Below are 18,802 nucleotides of genomic sequence, written 5' to 3'. Positions count from 1 at the left end.
CAATTTTCGAAAAACATGTTGTTTTCACTTTGTCATTATGGTGTATTGTGTGTAGATGCGTGAGAAAAATATATACTCAACAAAAATATAAACGCAACATGTAAAGTGTTGGTCCCATGTTTCATGAGCTGAAATAAAGATCCCAGAAATGTGTTGACAAATTTGTTTACATTCCTGTTAGTGAGCATTTCTCATTTGCCAAGATAATCCATCCACCTGACAGGTGTGGCATATCAAGAAACTGATTAAACAGCATGATCATTACACAGGTGCACCTTGTGCCGGGGACAATAAAAGGCCACTCTAAAATGTGCAGTTTTGTCACACAACAAACACAATGCCACAGATGTCTCAAGTTTATAGCGAGCATGCAATTGGCATGATGACTGCAGGAATGTCCACCAGTGCTGTTTCCAGAGAATGTAATGTTAATTTCTATACCATAAGCTGCCTCCAATGTCGTTTTAGAGAATTTGGCAGTATGTCCATCCGTCTTCACAACCGCAGACCATGTGTAACCATGCCAGCCCAGGTCTTCCACTTCTTCACCTGCAGGATCGTCAGACTAGCCACCCTGACAGCTGATGAAACTGAGGAGTATTTATGTCTGTAATAAAGCCCTTTTTGGGGAAAGACTCATTCTGATTGGCTGAGCCTGGCTCCACAGTGGGTGGGCCATGCTCTGATGTGGGTGGGCCTGTCCTCCCAGGCCCACCGATAGCTGCGCCGCTGCCCAGTCATGTGAAATCCATAGATTAGGCCATCCTTAATTTATTTCAATTGATTGATTACCTTATATGAACTGTAAGTCAGTAGAAATAGTTGAAATTGTTGCATGTTGCTTTTATATTTTAGTTACGTATATACGAACTCTGTAATGGTCTTAAAATCCCCAATGGCCTCATGGAAACATCCCTGAGCAGTTTCCTTCCTGTCCTTCAGCTCAGTTCAGAAGGATGACAATATCTTTGATGTGTCTGGGTGGTTTAATACATCATCCACTGCATAATTATTCACCTAACCATGCTTAAAGAGATATTCAATGTCTGATTTGTTATTGTTACCCATCTAGCAATTACTGCCCTTTTTTACAAGGCTTTTCTCTGGTAGTTTAATCTGTGCTTGAAATGCAATACTTAACTGAGGGACCTTACACATGTTGTATGAGGGACAGAGGAAGGGTTAGTCATAAACAATCATGTCAACCCATTTATTTCATACAGAGTCCATTTAACTTTTGATGTGATTTGTTTAGCCACATTTTACTCCTGAACTAATTTAGGCTTGCCTAAACAAAGGTACTGAATACTTATGCAACAACTGACTATAGTTATTTCATTTTGTATTAATCTTACAAAAACATATCATTTTTCACTTTGACATTACAGAATATTTTGTGTATATTGTTGACAAAAAAAATGACAATTACATATATTTGAATCCCACTTGAAGAACAATAAAATGTGAAGAAATCCAAGGGTTCTGAATACTTTTCAAGGCTCTGTATTTCCACACTATGAGGATGGAATAATACTGTGAGAATGCTGAAAACACCCTTTCAGGTTAAGAGCTGTTTGAAAAGACCGCATGAAATTTCAGCATGTATTGGCTGGATGGAGTTTTGGCCTGTCTGGTGACATCACCAGGTGGTAAATTAGTTAATAGACCAATAATAAAGAGAGTTCCAAACATCTCTGCCAATAACAGCACATTTTCTGTTTTCCCACTCAGACCACTCCTAGACAGTCTGAGCAAAATTATTGCTTGAGAAATTGCTCTTGGCAAAGTAACTATTTTTGACCATGTTAACTGAAAACAATCACAGTGAGGTACTTAATTGATATTGAACAAAAAAATGGCTGCATTGGCCCTTTAAACATCCCTCTCAAACTTGAAAAACATACCATGCTGCAATTAACAATAAATCTCTATGTCTCTGCAGCTGAGGTAAAAACACAATCAATAGGCCTTCAATTAAACTCAACATAAAGTGAAAAGTGAAAACATACTCAATTGCCAGTTTATTAGGTACACCCATCTAGTGATGTTTTGCCACTCCTAAATTGTCCCGTGTTGGTAATCGAATGCCCACTGAGGCCGCTTCTTGTTGTTTTTAGCTGATAGCAGTGGAACATGGTGTGGTCGTCTACTGTAGTAGCCCAATCCATGACAAGGATCTCTGGATTGTGCCTTCCGAGCTGCCGTTCTGCGCTCCACTGATGTACTGTGCCGTTATTGGTTTGTTTGTGGCCTGCCTTTTAGCTTCCACGATTCTTGCCATTCTCCTTCGACCTCCTCCACCACCGAGCTGTTTTCATCCACAGAATTGCTGCTTACTATAAACTCCTTGTTTGTCACACCATTCTCGAGAAACCCTAGACACTGTCGTGCATGAAAATCCCAGGAGGGCAGACGTTTCTGAGATACTGGCATCGACGATCATAACACACTGAAAGTCGCTTAGGTCACTCGTTTAGCCCAAATAGAACAGTAACTGAATGCCTCGATGCCTGCTTTATATAGCAAGCCCTGGCCACGTGACTCATTGTCTGTAGGGGCAATCCACTTTCGTGAACGAGGTGGTGTACTTAATAAACTGTACGCCAAGTGTACATGTGTGGTTTGGCAAGGCAGGTTTTGTAGGTAAATAAATCAAAGGCACACTCAATCAGGACAAATAACAATGAAAAGAGTGGACATCAACATCATTATAAAGACTTGTTCCAACACTAGTAAGTGTGGGGGATCTCCTTCCAAATCAACAATCCTACCTTCACAGCAAACCTCAGCAAGAAATCAATACAGTACAATCAATAAACAATCAAAACATTTATAATTTCAGTGGACTCACATTTCAATGCTTATTTAATTGTTTTAACTGCTGAGGCAAGCAAACCAATAAATACATGCTTTCTCATTTAGCTGATTGACTTAGGTAATGGATCAAATAATGTCGGCACATAGACAATGGGTCAAAGTACCACAGAGCAACCTTGAGATACTGCAGCTACACCTGCCGTCCCACCCACCCACTCAGCAAACAGGGAAAGCAGTGGGTGAAGAGGCTTTCAGATTTACAGTCAAACTTCTCCACGAAGCCACACCACCCGCCTGCACTGCAAGGTGTCACTGTCATCCTCACACACCTGTGTCCGTCACATTACCAGGGTTACCGTGAGCGGTTGGGATCCGACTCCAGTGACTCTGTGACCTGGAAATGGATGCCGTCCCCAGGCAGTGGGGAGGGGATGAGTGGGCAGAGCCAGCAGATGTACCAGCGGGTACCCAGGGCGTGCCGCAAGTTGCCCAGTAATCCCAGGTTGTAGGGCCTGCGGATGGAGTACCACTCTCTGGTGGTCTGGCCTCGCAGGAGGAGGAAAAGGTGGAAGAAGAGGAAGGCTGCCACCAGCAGGAAGCCCAACACACAGGTGTCTGCGATGAAGGCAAAGGCAAAGGCCCGCGCTGTCACCTGACCTGGAGGAGAGGAGAGAGAAGCGAGAGAGGGTCAGATAATAGTACAACGCTCACACACAAATACACCTTTCTCTGTATTGCAGACACACAACCTTTATCTCTCTCTCGCTCACACACACACACACCTCTCACTCGCCCGTCTCTCTATCTCTCCCTCTCTATTTCTGTCACACACCCTCCCCCTCTCTCCCTCCCAGTCTAACCAGAGACGAGCATGATCCAGGGCATGAGAAGTAGCAGGATGCTGTGCAGCGTGACTCCTTCCTTCAGGATGATGATGAAGACCTCAGCGTTCATCACTACAGCGTACAGCAGCCCCGTCCACATGAACAGCAGACAGCTGAGGAAGTAGCGGTAGTTACGGAAGCCCACACACTGGCCGAAGAACACACAGTGGTGGTCTCGTCTCAGAACACACACCTTACAGTCATAGCAGTGGGAGCACCGCGGGGGAGTGTGGGTCTCACATGTGTAGCAGTACCTGTGGGTGGAATAGATGTGTGTTACAATGTAATAACTGCAGGTATAACAGCGTCATGAACACTGGGGAAATAATATTTGAATAATGAGAACAATCTCTTGCCCCATAACATTTTTTTGAATACCACCAGCCTATTGATGAGAAAATACCTCCGGTCATCATTGCATTGTCTCAACACACATGTGATTCAACCAGTCTTAACAGTTTGTTTGTCCTAATGATGAACCATTATGTCTGTTTAGATTACCTCCAGCCTTGTGCCATGCCTTCTGAGCCCAGGAACACTCCTTGAATGCTGGTGCTGGTTTTCAGAAACAGCGAGGCGTTCCATGCGATGTTTCCAAACATGAAGTACTGCACGAGGAGGTGCAGAGTCTTCCACACGGTAGACCACTGGGTCTTCTTCTGGTCCGGTTGGAGCGGCGCCTCGACCAGGACCAGGTAGCTCACCTCCGCCGTGATGGAGAACACGAGAACGGTGTTCAGAACGATGGGCAGGTGGAGACACGTCTTCTCCACGCGATCCCACACCCGACCTGCGAAACTAAACCATGTCATGGTGCCTTGTCGGTCTTGTGTTCTCTATGCTTCCTTGTTGTCGCCACTGTTTTGATTTTAACTAACACGATATCTGACAGGCGACTGAAAAGTGGTGTGTGTGATCTGATGCTGACGTTAGCGATTTAGTGAGTAAATTACACTAAACTACAATTTGTTTGTTGTCATTAACATTAATCTGTGTGTGGATAAGCGCTGGTGGTATTTTCACCAAATGCGTCTTCATTAATTAAACAAATGAAGTGGAGCTGTCAGTGTATCCTGTGTTACATGAAAAACCGTCCCCCATATTTTAACATAGCGCGTAAGTGATCCGTGTGAAATGACTAAAGGACTGTACTACAACAAAAAATTGTCAGGTGCATTTACAGTAAAATAAACTCTCCTAAATACGAACGTTTATTATTTACTATCAGACATTCAAATGACATTACTTTCATTTTATTGAGGTTATTCATTAGTGTAACATTATTTGTCCTATATATTTTCTTACTCATAGTGAAGACAGCAAAGATACTAAGGTTTCTCCAATTCATCTGTGATGACAGTAATGTCAATATACCCCATGTTCCTCCCCCTATAAGAGAGTAATCCAACTAACCCTTAATCCATGTTAATCCCAGGCGGCTGTTTGTGAGCCTTCGATTTCAAAGGTTTGTGGTTCCTGTCATGCCAGTAGTGAAAGATAAATGATGTCTACCTGGTATATGGACGGTGCCGAGGATAACCGAGGTGTTTATACAAAACAGGGACCAGAAGGACTGCTACAGAGGTGAGAGCGCAAACCAGAGAGAACCTCGCTCATGTATCCTTTTATTTGAGATAATACAGGGTTGAATGATTGCTGTGACTTGATGTGACTACTAGTATGATATTCAAGTATTTGTATTTTTTTACTTGCTTTTTCAACACTGTTATTTTGATTATGAGAAGTATATTTTAGTTTATTGTACAGTATGAAAAAAGACAGAATCTATCCACCACCAGGGGTCATTGTCGCCTGTATTATGGAGTAATCCATGTCGGGAAGCACTGGAAATAAAATAATGAGTACATGTTCAGTAGGTCTGTTCTGTGTGTCTTCCTCCCCACAGTGAGCGCAGGAGGATAAAGCTGCAGAGTGACCTTGTGACCTTACAGAGAGATCAGCGCCTGTGAGTGAGCAGTGTACTTTTTATTTGGGAATCAAAATATATAAGAATAAAAGACTACTGTGTGTGTGTGTGTGTGTGTGTGTGTGTGTGTGTGCGTGTGTGCGTGCGTGCGTGCGTGTGTGAGTGCCGGCGTGCAGTCTGTGCAGTTGTGTAAAGGACTTAAGTAAAAATAAGTACTACTTAAGTAGTTTTTTGGGGTATCTGTACTTTACTATATATATTTTTGACAACTTTTAATTTTACTTCACTACATTCATAAAGAAAACAATGTACTTTTTACTCCATACATTTTCCCTGACACACAAAAGTGCTCGTTACATTTTCAATGCTTAGCAGGACAGGAAAATGATCCAACTCACAAACTTATCAAGAGAACATCCCTGGTAATCATACTGCTTCTGATCTGGCGGACTCACTAAACACACATGCTTAGTGTTGGTGTGTGCCCTTGGCTATCTGTAAATTAAAACAACAAGAAAATAGTGCCCTCTGGTTTGCTTAATATAAGGAATTTGAAATTATTCATACTTGTATGAAACTACATACTTTGTTTTATTTTTTACTTTTGATACTTAAGTATATTTAAAAACAAATTATTTTAGACTTTTACTCAAGTAATATTTTACTGGGTGACTTTCACTTTTACTTGAGTCCTTTTCTATTGAGGTATTTTTACTTTTACTCAAGTATGACAATTGGATACTTTTTCCACCACTGCATCTGTATGTGTGTGCGTGCATGCCTATCTGTGTGTATGTGTGTGCGTGCATGCCTATCTGTGTGTATGTGTGTGCGTGCATGCCTATCTGTGTGTATGTGTGCAGTAGCCGGGCTGTGCGGCTGCAGAGCCGGTGGCAGGAGCTGAGTGAGAGAGAGCGTCAGGCCCAGCAGCAGAACAGGCAGCTGCTGCAGGAGTTTGACAGAGCCCAGGACACTCTGAGAGACATGGTCACCTGCAACGCCGCTATGAATACCATAAAAGTGAGGACACCAATATGAAAGAATTAAAGTAACACACATGGCATGCACCACCCACATGTGGAATGGTAGACATCCACCTACCTCCACACCTTGACAAACACAAACCATTGTCCCTCTCTGGGCCCCCAGATGACCCTGATCCCTAACTGTGACCACTGACCCCTCTAGGTGGAGTATGAAAGGTATCTGGAGGAGAGCTTCCCTCGCTGGCAGCAGCAGCTCAAACAGAAGATACTATCTGCCCAACGCAAGGTAGGCCTACCCTGCCGGACACCATAATAACAAGTCATTTATTAGATGTTTACAGATATCATATGTGATGTGATTTGAGACACACCAGGCTAGGTTAATCCTGTAGTTTCTTCCACAGCGAATGGAGCAGCACCTGAAGGAGTGCCTGAGGAGTATGGAGGAGGACAGGGCTGAAGAGAGGGGCTCCAGACCCCCCATTGGAGCCCAACCTCCACTTTCTCCATGTAACACCAACACACCCTTATACAGTTCACCTTACCTCCCACCAACATAACTCACTGTCATTTCTCTTTCTTTAGGTCATGTCCAACAGCTCCAGAATGCCGCTGCGCATCAAGAACACCACAACCAAAATGGCCACCAGGACTACATCCAAAATGGCCACCATCATCCCAGCATCCCTTCAATTCAGTCCTCCTGGTTGATTCATGCTCGTTCTCAATGGGTTGATTCCCAAACCAGAATGCACTCCAAACTCCAACAAAGAGACATGACTCACCAACCCGCTCACCCCCTCCACCCCTATGACCCCCAGTTCCTCTACCCCCCTCAGCCTTACCCTGTCCAGCACCCTCAGTCCCTCTACCCCCCTCAGCCTTACCCTATCCAGCCCCCTCAGTCCTACTCTAACCCCAGTAAACACCACATTGTGATCCAGCAGGAGGCACCACCGACAGGGTTCCCCATGCAATGGGCTGCTGGAGTCGCCACGGCTGGGCTCCATTTCAGGGCCCCAGTGGGCCTTCAAACTTCCTGGACAAGCCCTGCCATGCCGGATACCCAGGGATGGAGAATAGTACAGGATGTGGCGGGGGAGGATCTGGGGAGGGTGGTCAGTGCAGCGACTAGTCCTGAAGGAGGGAGCAGTGTGGGACACAGACAGAAGAGAGAGAAGAGCAGCGATTTGGCACAAGAGCTCGACATCAAACCAGGTAAGAACTGCTTCATATAATCTAAACGTGCCTAACTGTACACTAACCAACAATGAACCAGCAACTAAACCCAAGCTAACGTCAACTCTGGCCACACTGGCCCGAGCTGACTGCTAAATGTAATTGTTGAACTCATCATAACCCAAATCTGTGTGTGCGTTTGCAGTGCGTCTGTCGAGTGGACATGGAGAGAGCAGTGAGAGTAGCAGAACCTCCAGTCAGGCCAGTAAAGACAGCGCCAGTAGCAGGGAGAGGAGGAAGAGGAAGGAGAAGAATGGAGGAAGAGCAGGACAGAGCGCAACAGACAGGTCCTCTGCAGGATCCGGGGAGGTGGTTATTCCTGAGGCTTCAGTATCTTCTGCCTCTGTGGTCCAGAGCTCAGAGAATGATGGGACATCGGTGGTAGGGAGAAACAGGAGCAGGATGAGTAGGGGACTTGCTAACCTATTCAGTGCAGAGGAGTCAGGAAGTCATAGAGACGAATCAGGGAGTGATAGGGAGTGGTCGGTGAGTCAAAAGGAGGAATCAAGTCAAATTCAAGAATCAGGGAGTCATAGGGCAAAGGCAGTGGGTCACATGGAGGAATCAGTGAGTCATAGGGTAGAGGCAGTGAGTGAAATGGAAGAGTCAAGAAGTCAAATGCAGGCGTCAATGATTAAAAAGGAGTCAGTGAGTCATGGGGAGGAAGTAGCCAGTGAGAAAGAAGTAGGAGATAATGCCATGGAGGCCACAGAGGGAGAAGAGGAGAGTCTGGTTGGACTCAGTGCGGAGGAGGGAGCAACAGGAGAAGAGGAGAGTCTGGTTGGACTCAGTGTGGAGGGGGGAGCAACAGGAGAAGAGGAGGAGGAAATTAAACATGACAGAGAGGAGGGGAGGGAAACAAAGGAAGAAGAGGGAATCGGAGAACATGAAGGCGAAAAAGAGCAAGGAGAAGATCAGGATGAAGGCAATGAGGCACACCAGAGAGACAGAGAAGAAGGAGAGGAGGAGGAGGAGGAAGAGGAAGAAGTCCAACCAGAGAGTGAGAGCGTTTCTATAAGGGAGCACACTGCAGAGGACGAGGAAGACAGGGAGAGGGGAGAGGAGGAAGCAGAGGAGGCACAGGACTCAGAAGGACAGGTAGAGCGCGAGGATGTGGAACGGGGTGATAGAGGCATGGAGGAAGAGAGCGAGAACGAAAGAGAGGAATCACACACTTCTCAGAACGGAGAGATAGAAGAGGAGGATGTGGGAGTTGGGGATGAAAGAGATGATAATGAGGAGGGGTCAGAAGGTGAAGAAGATGGTGGCGAGGAAGAGGAAGAGGAGCAGCGTTGTCAGGATGCTGAGGAAGACTCAGCAGCAGGGCAACCTGAGGATGAAGAGGAGAGAGACTCTGACGACAGCATCATCTCACCACCAGAACACAGGTAAAACACACTGATGATGATGATAAGACAACGACGATGATGAAGATGAAATTGATGGCGATGGTGATGATGATAAGGACGATGATGATGGTGATGATGATAAGGACAATGATGATGGTGATGATGGTGATGATAAGGACAGTGATGATGATGATGATGACTCAATTGTTATGATTCTCAGGTCATCCAAATGCCTGGCAGAGGTAGCGGAAGAGGAGGAGGAAGAAGAAGTGATCGGTAATAATGATGAAAATGATGATGGTGAAGATGATGAAGATGACAAAGTGAAAGGGTATTCATGGTCTGTAGATCCTTTTCCAGATGAGGATGATGATATTGAACGTCTTCTCGCTCCACAAGCAAAGTCTCAGGAAAAACAGTGAGTGTTGTTATTTCTTTGACAAATTACTGCTCCAAATGACTATCTCTGGACATTTTTCTAAAAAGGATCTTTGTTTCTTTTAAGAGAGAAAGAAGAAAAGAAGAAGACAGTGGTCCTTGTCAAACCCAAAGGTAAGATCACTGCAGACTGCACTTAGGTATCCATAGATACAACTTAAAAAGGTTAGCTACTCGCACTATTTATAACCTAACCTGTACTATCTGTCTTTTCAGCCATAGATGAAGACTTGGACAGTTTCTCTGAAGTAAAAGCACTTCACAAAAAGAAAGGGGCTAATCAGGACACAGACTCAGAAGAGTTTGATCACTTCTACGACTGACAAGCCTTGTGTTCCAGCTCACCTAAAACCTCAACAAGATATGAGTGACTGCAATTCTAATGCCAGACTTCTAAATCCACAACACTTGAACATGAAATCCACAACACTTGAACATGAAATGAACATTCCTTATCAAATGTCAAGATGCACCGAATGTAAATCATTAGCATTTTATTAAAAATAGAATATTGAAAATGCTGTTTTGAGATTGAGATATAATTACCACTCCAGCACAGTAGGGGACAGCATACCCCAAATGAGTTGAGACTGCACGCGCCAAAAGCATATATTTCTGTGGTGAAGAAGACGATCTTATCCAATCACGTCGAAGTTTACTTGCCCTCAAGGAAGTTGGAGGAAAACAGAAATCTGGACGGTTGAAAGGTAAATATTGAGATATGCAGCAGATAAACTGTCCAAGTCTTCATCTATGGCTGAAAAGACAGATAGTACAGGTTAGGTTATAAATAGTGCGAGTAGCTAACCTTTTTAAGTTGTATCTATGGATACCTAAGTGCAGTCTGCACTGATCTTACCTCTGGGTTTGACAAGGACCACTGTCTTTTTATTTTCTTCTTTCTCTCTTAAAAGAAACAAAGATCCTTTTTAGAAAAATTTAGAAGTCTGCTTCTACACCTGCATTGCTTGCTGTTTGGGGTTTTAAGCTGGGTTTCTGTACAGCACTTTGAGAAATCAGCTGATGTAAGGAGGGCTAAATAAATACATTTGATTTTGATTTGTATTTATGGTTGAGTCGTTACTGTATAGTGTAACTGTGTTTTTCAGGCCACATACTGTATCAGTATTCTTAACCAAATGTTTGAAATTTGTTTGCGAAAGTGCCTTAGAAAATCTATCTGAATGCTGAGCAAGGGAATCAGTCCATTGTCATTGACTAGACAAGCTAGCTAGCTAACGATAAACCAACGTTTGACCAATTATACTGTTATCATCGGGTTGACAAGGATTTATTTAAGTCCTTTTTGAGAATTCGCTGCAGTGCATTCATTTTCCGTAAAGGGGTATACTATAAAGGCAGATCAATGACTTAGCCAGCTAACTTGCCAAAAATATTCCGAAACTTTTTATTTTTTAGAAAGTTACGTTTGAAATTGGCAACAACCAAAGACACATCTAAATGTAGCTTTCTTAATGACCCCAAAAAATAAACATTAATTTCTGGTTGTTTATCAAAGTTAGCTGGCTAACTCATTGATCTTGCTTTGTAGTATTTATTTAACTAGGCAAGTCAGTTAAGAACAAATTCTTATTTACAAAGACGGCCTACCCCTCTGGTCGTGGGTCCCCATGCACTTCTTGTGTTGTGTTTTCACTTTGACCGAGGAAGTAACTTTCTACAGCCACTAAAGATAAACACTGAATTCACCACACCATTTACTTCCATCGAAGTGTGATACCTAAGTGCCCACACAGAGAACATGTTGGTATCTATAATAGTGAATATGGGCCATATACTTGTTTTGGACATTTTGCCACTCTCTTTCAGGATGTCATCCAATTGCAGTGTGACCACATTACAGCTGGACTCAGTGAGCCAGGCAGAATGCCCCTCTGTTCACCTGCTGCCCTGTGAGATAGAGCATGACGGGCCTGCAGAGGTGTCCCAGTTCTTCACAGCCACCATCAAAGACCGAAAACATGGTACATAGAGGCAGCAGTAGCTGCATGCATTCTGTACATAGACTGTGGAAGACCAACATCTGATGTCACAGAGTGCTGTGTGTAGCCTACTGTCAATACAGATTACTTTAATACGGCTTGTGTGTCTATTCCACATTTTCCACAGAGAAAACGGTTTCGTTCAGGGGTCGTGGGTTAAAAGGTCAGGAGGTCAGCTGTCCGCAGGGCTACACAGGCCTGGTGCTGAGAGAGGTCAACAAATCAGGCTCTGACCAGGAGGTAAACAGTAAACACTGCCAAAATCATCACTCTCTGTCCAACATCCACATAATCTACTGTAGCAGGTCAACAACTCACAAAGAATGCTGTCAGAATCTCCTCTAATCTATCTGTAATCACCAACCAATGTCCACAAGCTCTTGCCACTGGGCAACAACTCAAAGGAGATAGCTATAATCCGTTTTTGAGCTGTGAACCCCACACACCAACCAGGAAATATTAAACTCTTCCTTTTCCATTGTCTGTAGCAGGAACACATACTGTATAACACTATATTGCATATTTAAACTCTTCACACACTGACAGTAATGCTATATGTGAGGTAATGTGTGTGTCCAGGACAGGACTGTGAAGGTGTCCTCAGTGTTCCATAAAGTCACCTACTGGAACCTCGAGACTTCGCCCAACTCTGATGACGGCATCGTCATGGCAATGGCCTGGCCGGATCTGGCAGAAGCGGTGTGTGTAATACAATAATTTGTTTTACTCCATTAATCAAAATCGAATTGTATTTGTCACATGCGACGAATACGACCGGTGGACATTTTTACCGTGAATGCTTACTTACGAGCCCTTTCCCAACAATGCAGAGTTAAAAAGTAAGAAAAATTGCAAAAAGGAAATAGTAACGCAGTAAAATAACAAAAACGAGGCTATATACAAGGAGTACCGGTACCGAGTAAATGTGCAGTGGTATGAGGTAATATATAAATGTAGGTTAGGGTAAAAGTGACTAGGCAATCAGGATAGATAAACAGTAGCAGCAGCGTATGTGATGTGAAAGAGTGTGTGTTTGTATATGTAGTCTATGTGTGTTGGAGTGTATGTAGTATGTGTGAATGTGTGGGTAGTTTACAGTGAGTGTGCATAGAGCCGGTGCAAGAGAGTCAGTGCAAATAAAAAGGGGGTCAATGCAAATAGTCAGGATATCCATTTGACTAACTGTTCAGCAGTCTTATAGATTGGGGGTAGACGCTGTTAAGGAGCCTTTTGGTCCCAGACTTGGCGCTCTGGTACCGCTTGCCATGCAGTAGCAGAGAGAACCGTCTATGATTTGGGTGGCTAGAGTCTTTGAAAATGTTTAAGGCCTTCCTCTGACACCGCCTGGTATAGAGGTCCTGGATGGCAGGGAGCTCAGCCCCAGTGATGTATACATGGCCCATGGGTAATAACACATTATTCATATTTGACAGATACATGGGCCGGTGGATGACTGACATGGAAGAGGCCAAAGCAAAGAAGATCAATCCCTTCTCTACCCTCCTTTTCATGCTGAAGACTGCCTCAACACATTTTGGTTGTGTTTTCAGTCCCTAGTGTTGTAGTGGACACTGTCTATCTTTTACAGATCCATAGGGGTGAATTGTGCTTGCTGCTTCTTGTGACTAATGTTACTATTGTACCATGTTCTTTTTGTTGTATTTTTCTGTCATCAATTATACTCATATTATAGACCATTGTGATACAGATCGTGTTGGAAGTCATTTATTGAACAGCACTCCAATGGAAGTATGTTAGACTGAAGAAATGTGTTCTATTCACAGCAATGAAGGAGTAGTGATATTCAGCCAATCATAAAAGTTGGCAACAATGGAGACTTACAGGTAAAAGTATCACAGACCATTACGCTATTAGTGTTGACAAAAAACAGTACCCTTGACAACTGTCAATTTATCTGGAATATATAACAGTACAGTACACAGTGTATTTTGGCACTGAGGTCATAGTAAGACAACTGGTACAATATGTAAAAGACAAAAGTCCTGAAAGTCCCATTTAAAATAGCTAAAACACCACCAGCCCCTGTCCTTTAGGAATGCCAGCACCAGCTTGTTGACTGAGCACCGGGCCCACTAAGTCCCGGGAATGGGCATGTCGGAAAAGACCATCCTGGTGGAGGGAAACATGTATCTGACATATCCCAGACCGTTTGGAAGTGCCCCAGATCATGGGAAGTATCCCAGATCATGGGAAGTATCCCAGATCATTGCCATGGACATGCAAGACCAGGATGTCTGGTGTTGGAAGGGGGAAGGCATAAATAATGTGTCATTCTCCGTAGCATAGAGGAGTATACAGCTAGCTGTGTGTGTTAGCTGTGTGGAGGCTGGCCCTCCTCAGTGTCTCCTTTACTGCGTTTGGCTGGCAGGCTGGAGTCATGAGCCTTCCTAATGTGGCGGTATAGGTCACCTGACTGCGTGTAGCTACGGTAACAGTAGCGGCACTCGTAGGGACGCTCGCGTGTGTGCACGATGGCGTGTCGCCTCAGGGTGTACGCGCACGAGAACGTCTTTCCACAAACACTGCACGTGGGGACGTCCTCGACATAATTCCCCATGGAATCCTGGAAGTAGACGGGCTGGTCGGAATGTTGGCCCACGGAGGGGAAGAGGGAGGAGGGGAAAGGGGGAGCATCAGAAGAAGTGGAGCTGGGTCCGGAGGGGGAGAAGGAGAAGGAGAAAGGCTCAGAGGGGTGGGAGTGGGTCATCTGGAGTGAGGCGTGGTGGGGGTGAGGAGGGATGAAGTGAGGGTTGTTTAGTTCATCTCTGTCTTTATTATCGTCGTTAAACTCATTCCTGTCCTCTACCTCCATCATCCCTCGTTCTCTACCCCCATTCATTCCTCTCCTTATCATCACTCCTTCCATCTCCTCAAACTCCTCATCTGAGATCACTATGGCCTCCACCTTTACCTTCACCCCTTCCTCCTGCTCCACCTCCTCCACTCCCACAGTCCCCATGTCAGAGTGTTCACTAGCCTCCTTGCTCTCCCTCTCTGACCCCCCATGCTGCAGCCCGTCAGGCCTTGACAGTGCTGAGGTTTGGCCCTGATGGGTTACAAGGTTCAGGTTGGGAGGTGAGGTGAGGAGTGAGTGTGGAGGCTGTATTCTAATCTGAGGGTGTGTGTTGATACTGAGACCATGCTGCTGGCATTGCATGCCTGGTGTGATTACTGTGCTCTTGTTAGAGACAGGGTCATGGCTGTCCTGTTCTGGGCTGGAGGAGCTGCTGTGGTCAGACTGGGTCAGTATCCCCACCATGGAGCTGGAACCATCAGTCTGGGTCACAGGTACCACTGATGATGCACCTGCTGATGAAGAGGGCTGGCGATGGTGGCTGCTGAGATTGTATGACTCTGTGGAGCTGCAGGGGCTGCAAAGGGCCGAGCCCCCCTGAACCTCTCTCTGACCTCCCAGCTTGAGAGAGGGACCGGAGGAAAGGGTAACCAGCTCACCCACATGAAGGAGGGCGTGGTCCATGCCCGGCTGGGTGGTGTCGGCCATGTCAGGACTCAGAGGGGCGTGCGCATGAACCTCCACCCTCCTCTCTGACCTCGTATAACAGCCCAACTGGCTTCTCTGCATCGCCACTGACGCAGACTGAGACACTGACATCGCCATCACTTTAGCAGCTCCTGTTGCCACCATGCCAACTCCGGGTCCACTTGCACCCACCACCGCCACTCCACTCTCCTCCGGGCGCGTGCTGTCTGCCTCAGCTGGTGGTGGTCGGTGCTGTAGCCGTCTCTTACACACCCGGACCACCTCGTTCATGTGGAGGAAGCTCGCCGCCGCCAGCACGTCCTCTGCTGGGGGAGGGGCCTCAAGCCGCAGCACACCCTCGTACATGAAGTCTAACAACAGGCCGAACGCCGCCGCCGTCACGATGTCCCCGTCCAGCGTGACCGAGCTGGCCCCGGTGCCCCCTGGGGGATCAGAGTAGAACATGTGGAAGAATGGAGAGCAGGAGGCCAGGACAGCACGGTGGGCCAGGAAACGTGAGGAACTCACGAAGACGGTGCAGTCGCACAGGAACCCACGCTGACGCTGAGAACGCAGGCCTGACAGGAGCTGCAGGGCGTGCCGGGGGAACTCCATTACTGTAGAGAGAGAAGGGAGACAGAGAAAGAGCGAGGGAGTGGAGAAGAGAGAAGGGGGGAGGGAGAGAGATGAGGGGAGGGAGAGAGAAGAAAGAAAGAGAGTGATTTACAAGGAGATCTGATGGATAGGAAGACAGAGAAAGAAAGAACCAGTGAAGCACCTACTGGAATGTGACAGTGTGCTCCCTCACACTGGCAATCAGTCTGCTTCAGAGAAGTCGGGTTGGACTGCCTCCCTTGTCTCAACAGACGGTTGCCATGGTTACTCCATGGATTATCAATCTGACTGAAGTCACCCTAAAAAAACACGCAATAGTCTCTACTAGAAAGTGTTGAATAAAACTATATTTACATATACTTTACCAGTAGTACCTGCTGTTAGTCCTTTTGGCAGTAGGAGGATGGAATGGGTTGTTAAACCGACTTTTGCGGCGCTGGTAGGTTGTGCAAGTGTTTGTCACGTGTGAATTGCATCAGTATTGAAAATAAAAACTGGAAATACCAACCATTTCTGTACAGACCAGTGTATGAAAAACGGGCTAATAACACTTCCCTGTGGCTATTTTGTCTCAGATTACCTCCTACATAAAGTCAAATTAAGTGGACAACAGGTAAAGTAAGTTAAAGGGGAAGTTTATTCAACATTCTGACTGTTAATAGCCTGTCCGGGAATACTGAGTTTACATAGAGACAAGTGCGTAAGTGTTTCACTCTAGGATTCTAATTGAGGATTTCGCCTCGCTAGTCCTCAAGCACTGTTTACCCTCCTTGTATGCATGATAAAGGCAAGAAAATATATCCGTAATTTTCAATAGCTACACATCAAGCACTGTTATTCATCAATAGAAAACAATACAGTTTCTTAGTAGCGAGTAAGTGCACAATAAACACAAATGATTCATGTATTTGAATATTTACCAGTTATGCGAGGTTTATAGCTATTTGATACTCGCTGGACCAATATTAGCAAGCTAACTGGTAGCTTGCTAATACTGAATTATGACCATTTTAGTCCGTACATCTCTAAATAAACATATTTTAGATCACTTGATAAAGCCTTTATCGGGACATGTACCAAAATGTAGTTGGAAACACCATTGTTATATTTAAATCTATCATTATCCAGCTGCTACAAGATATTCTTACCTGCTAAAAACGTAGCCTCTTTTCTTTATTGACACAAAACAAAGGGCCAAAGCCCATTACTGGCACCTACTGGTTGGAGTCTGAACAATGTGCCTGCTTTTTTACATTTCGTGCAATTATTTTGAACTATATATGTCAATCTATATTTTGCCAGTGAGTTTTACCACAGTAATTTATTGTGCTTACGTAAGAACATTCAACATTTGCGCTTTGAATGTGCAAACTTTTCTTTAGTAGGCATGGCAGTAGGCAGGCCGGGCACCATAACGTTTTAATTATTGTGGTAGCTTGCCTTGCTCTGTAACTTAATGTTATGAGAGTTGAGAGAGATCCATTCCACATTGAACTGACAGAAATAACTGTACTGTAAATGGACAGTGGAGGAAGAGGACGTGGAAGGGGGAAGTCAGGTAATCGTGAAGAGGTGAGAAAATAGACTGACATTAGTCCTCTTTGGGATGTTTCATATTTCTGTCTTTCGCAAAAAAGTTTGGATTGATTGATTGATTTTGTCCGGAGAAAAACAACATACATACCACTAAGATGACCGGGATTGCACAGTAAAGTTGGGGATTTATTTCCATTGTCGTCCCTATTTTTATTTTTTTTTTACATAAATACATAAACAATTACATAGAGATGAAAAAATGCTGAATCTCCAGATGAGTATGATGTGGTTTTAAGTACAATTCTTACAAGTTTGTTTGGCTGGTAGCTTATTCTTTAGATGTTTGTGGCTGCTGGTGAACCATGATGTGCAGGCATAATCAAGTGACACTGTACTGGTGCACTTGCCAGAGTTTTAGGGTGTCTATAGCTAGGTTTCCATTCAGTTGGTGACAGATTTTCATGTGAATATTGTGGTAAACTGTGGGGTGTTGGGCTGAGCTGCAGAAAAAAAACACACAACCCTCCCCTGTGTCCCCCCAAAAAACACAACCCTCCCCTCTGTCCCCCCAAAAAACACACTACCCTCCCCTGTGTCCCCCCAAAAAACACACTACCCTCCCCTGTGTCCCCCCAAAAAACACACTACCCTCCCCTGTGTCCCCCCAAAAAACGCACTACCCTCCCAAAAGAAAAAAGAAAAGGTTGGCAACCCTCCCGTGTTTTGGACCACCCCTCACCCCAGTCCGATCTGTCCCTAAGCACTGTGAAATTATTTGTTGCCCAAATAAGGAGGGCTTTCTGGGAAGGCTTAATAGCCTACTCCTATCTTTACAAGCATGCTCAGTTAATGATTTCTTTAAGTGCTTTAAGTCCTGGAATATGCTTAATCTGGGTCTGGGAAACTTGCCATAGAGCCTCTCATAGATGGGCTTCCTTTGATGTCTGTATCCTCCCTTTGCTCCAGGCATGAGGAGAGACTGTGACCTGGCCATATTCACTGATGTCCCCAAAGCCTTGTCTGATAACTTAAAGTATCAGAGTGCTGTCATTGTCTAAATGCAGAAGTATTTTTCTTTATGTGTTTCTGGTTTTTGTGCAGAGGCTATCCAGTTCTTCTGGCTGGAGAACGGTGTATTGCTGACACGTGGGGATACTGAGGGGGAAACTACTTCCCCGCCCTAAAACTAAGACCCACATGTGAGTACCTCACACATGACACACACTCACGAAGGGGAGGATGTTAGATGGGATGGATAGAGAGGGAAGTGAATATTTACAAATGATATAAATCATCTGTTTTAGAGAGTATTCTGCCACTGGAGTAGGTGAAGAGGCTTATCTGCGCTTCGGAGGTAAAAGACATGGCTGAGTTTGTCATCAGACAGCTGTCGATTTCCAGTTCTGTCTAGACTGTTTCCATGGAAACGGATACTGTTCGGAACCAGAACCCGAAGACTGAATGAAGACTATGAGTCTGAAAACACCCTCAACAACAACTCTATTA

At 44.9% G+C, this 18,802-nt stretch overlaps 4 protein-coding genes across 5 annotated transcripts; 2 read left to right on the top strand and 2 right to left on the bottom strand.

Moving 5' to 3' along the window:
• Window positions 1–1,196: 1,196 nt before the first annotated feature.
• On the bottom strand, window positions 1,197–4,807 carry LOC139366473 (zinc finger DHHC-type containing 24). Its single transcript, XM_071103980.1, has 3 exons — window positions 4,203–4,807; window positions 3,678–3,955; window positions 1,197–3,474 (listed from the first exon to the last, which is right to left on the bottom strand). Exons 1-3 carry the CDS (start codon window positions 4,511–4,513, stop codon window positions 3,170–3,172), a joined length of 894 nt encoding a protein of 297 aa, XP_070960081.1. The 5' UTR covers window positions 4,514–4,807; the 3' UTR covers window positions 1,197–3,169.
• A 378-nt stretch (window positions 4,808–5,185) lies between these two features.
• LOC139366469 (ABC transporter F family member 4) lies at window positions 5,186–10,053 on the top strand. The gene is made up of 10 exons (XM_071103974.1): window positions 5,186–5,285; window positions 5,608–5,667; window positions 6,492–6,648; window positions 6,817–6,900; window positions 7,019–7,124; window positions 7,200–7,832; window positions 7,999–9,241; window positions 9,423–9,620; window positions 9,708–9,754; window positions 9,857–10,053. The coding sequence occupies exons 1-10, from the start codon at window positions 5,203–5,205 to the stop codon at window positions 9,961–9,963; spliced, it is 2,718 nt and encodes a 905-aa protein (XP_070960075.1). The 5' UTR covers window positions 5,186–5,202; the 3' UTR covers window positions 9,964–10,053.
• Window positions 10,054–10,290: 237 nt separating this feature from the next.
• Window positions 10,291–13,352, top strand: LOC139366472 (ribonuclease H2, subunit C). Its single transcript, XM_071103978.1, has 5 exons — window positions 10,291–10,347; window positions 11,471–11,625; window positions 11,771–11,883; window positions 12,223–12,342; window positions 13,077–13,352. The coding sequence occupies exons 2-5, from the start codon at window positions 11,472–11,474 to the stop codon at window positions 13,098–13,100; spliced, it is 411 nt and encodes a 136-aa protein (XP_070960079.1). The 5' UTR covers window positions 10,291–10,347; window position 11,471; the 3' UTR covers window positions 13,101–13,352.
• Window positions 13,353–16,941, bottom strand: LOC139366471 (zinc finger and BTB domain-containing protein 3-like). 2 transcript variants are annotated; one of them, XM_071103977.1, is made up of 2 exons: window positions 16,909–16,941; window positions 13,353–15,762 (listed from the first exon to the last, which is right to left on the bottom strand). In XM_071103977.1, the coding sequence occupies exon 2, from the start codon at window positions 15,758–15,760 to the stop codon at window positions 13,976–13,978; it is 1,785 nt and encodes a 594-aa protein (XP_070960078.1). In that variant the 5' UTR covers window positions 15,761–15,762; window positions 16,909–16,941; the 3' UTR covers window positions 13,353–13,975. The 2 variants fall into 2 exon arrangements, with proteins under 2 accessions (XP_070960078.1, XP_070960077.1); XM_071103976.1 differs by lacking the exon at window positions 16,909–16,941 and adding an exon at window positions 15,928–16,068.
• Window positions 16,942–18,802: the final 1,861 nt, after the last annotated feature.

The sequence above is a fragment of the Oncorhynchus clarkii genome, chromosome 14, assembly GCF_045791955.1.
Source record: "Oncorhynchus clarkii lewisi isolate Uvic-CL-2024 chromosome 14, UVic_Ocla_1.0, whole genome shotgun sequence".
Classification (NCBI taxonomy): domain Eukaryota; kingdom Metazoa; phylum Chordata; class Actinopteri; order Salmoniformes; family Salmonidae; genus Oncorhynchus; species Oncorhynchus clarkii.
This window is presented reverse-complemented; position numbering and strand designations above follow the sequence as displayed.

Excerpts from the sequence above, each read along its gene's own strand:
- LOC139366473 (XM_071103980.1), bottom strand. The coding sequence starts at position 4,513 with ATGACATGGTTTAGTTTCGCAGGTCGGGTGTGGGATCGCGTGGAGAAG. Across the intron at positions 3,956-4,202 it reads GGCATGGCACAAGGCTGGAG|GTACTGCTACACATGTGAGA; the intron begins GTAATCTAAACA and ends TTCCACCCACAG. Across the intron at positions 3,475-3,677 it reads CTGGATCATGCTCGTCTCTG|GTCAGGTGACAGCGCGGGCC; the intron begins GTTAGACTGGGA and ends CCTCTCCTCCAG.
- LOC139366469 (XM_071103974.1), top strand. The coding sequence starts at position 5,203 with ATGATGTCTACCTGGTATATGGACGGTGCCGAGGATAACCGAGGTGTT. Across the intron at positions 7,833-7,998 it reads AGAGCTCGACATCAAACCAG|TGCGTCTGTCGAGTGGACAT; the intron begins GTAAGAACTGCT and ends GTGCGTTTGCAG. Across the intron at positions 9,621-9,707 it reads GCAAAGTCTCAGGAAAAACA|AGAGAAAGAAGAAAAGAAGA; the intron begins GTGAGTGTTGTT and ends GTTTCTTTTAAG.
- LOC139366472 (XM_071103978.1), top strand. The coding sequence starts at position 11,472 with ATGTCATCCAATTGCAGTGTGACCACATTACAGCTGGACTCAGTGAGC. Across the intron at positions 11,884-12,222 it reads AATCAGGCTCTGACCAGGAG|GACAGGACTGTGAAGGTGTC; the intron begins GTAAACAGTAAA and ends GTGTGTGTCCAG. Across the intron at positions 12,343-13,076 it reads GGCCGGATCTGGCAGAAGCG|ATACATGGGCCGGTGGATGA; the intron begins GTGTGTGTAATA and ends CATATTTGACAG.
- LOC139366471 (XM_071103977.1), bottom strand. The coding sequence starts at position 15,760 with ATGGAGTTCCCCCGGCACGCCCTGCAGCTCCTGTCAGGCCTGCGTTCT.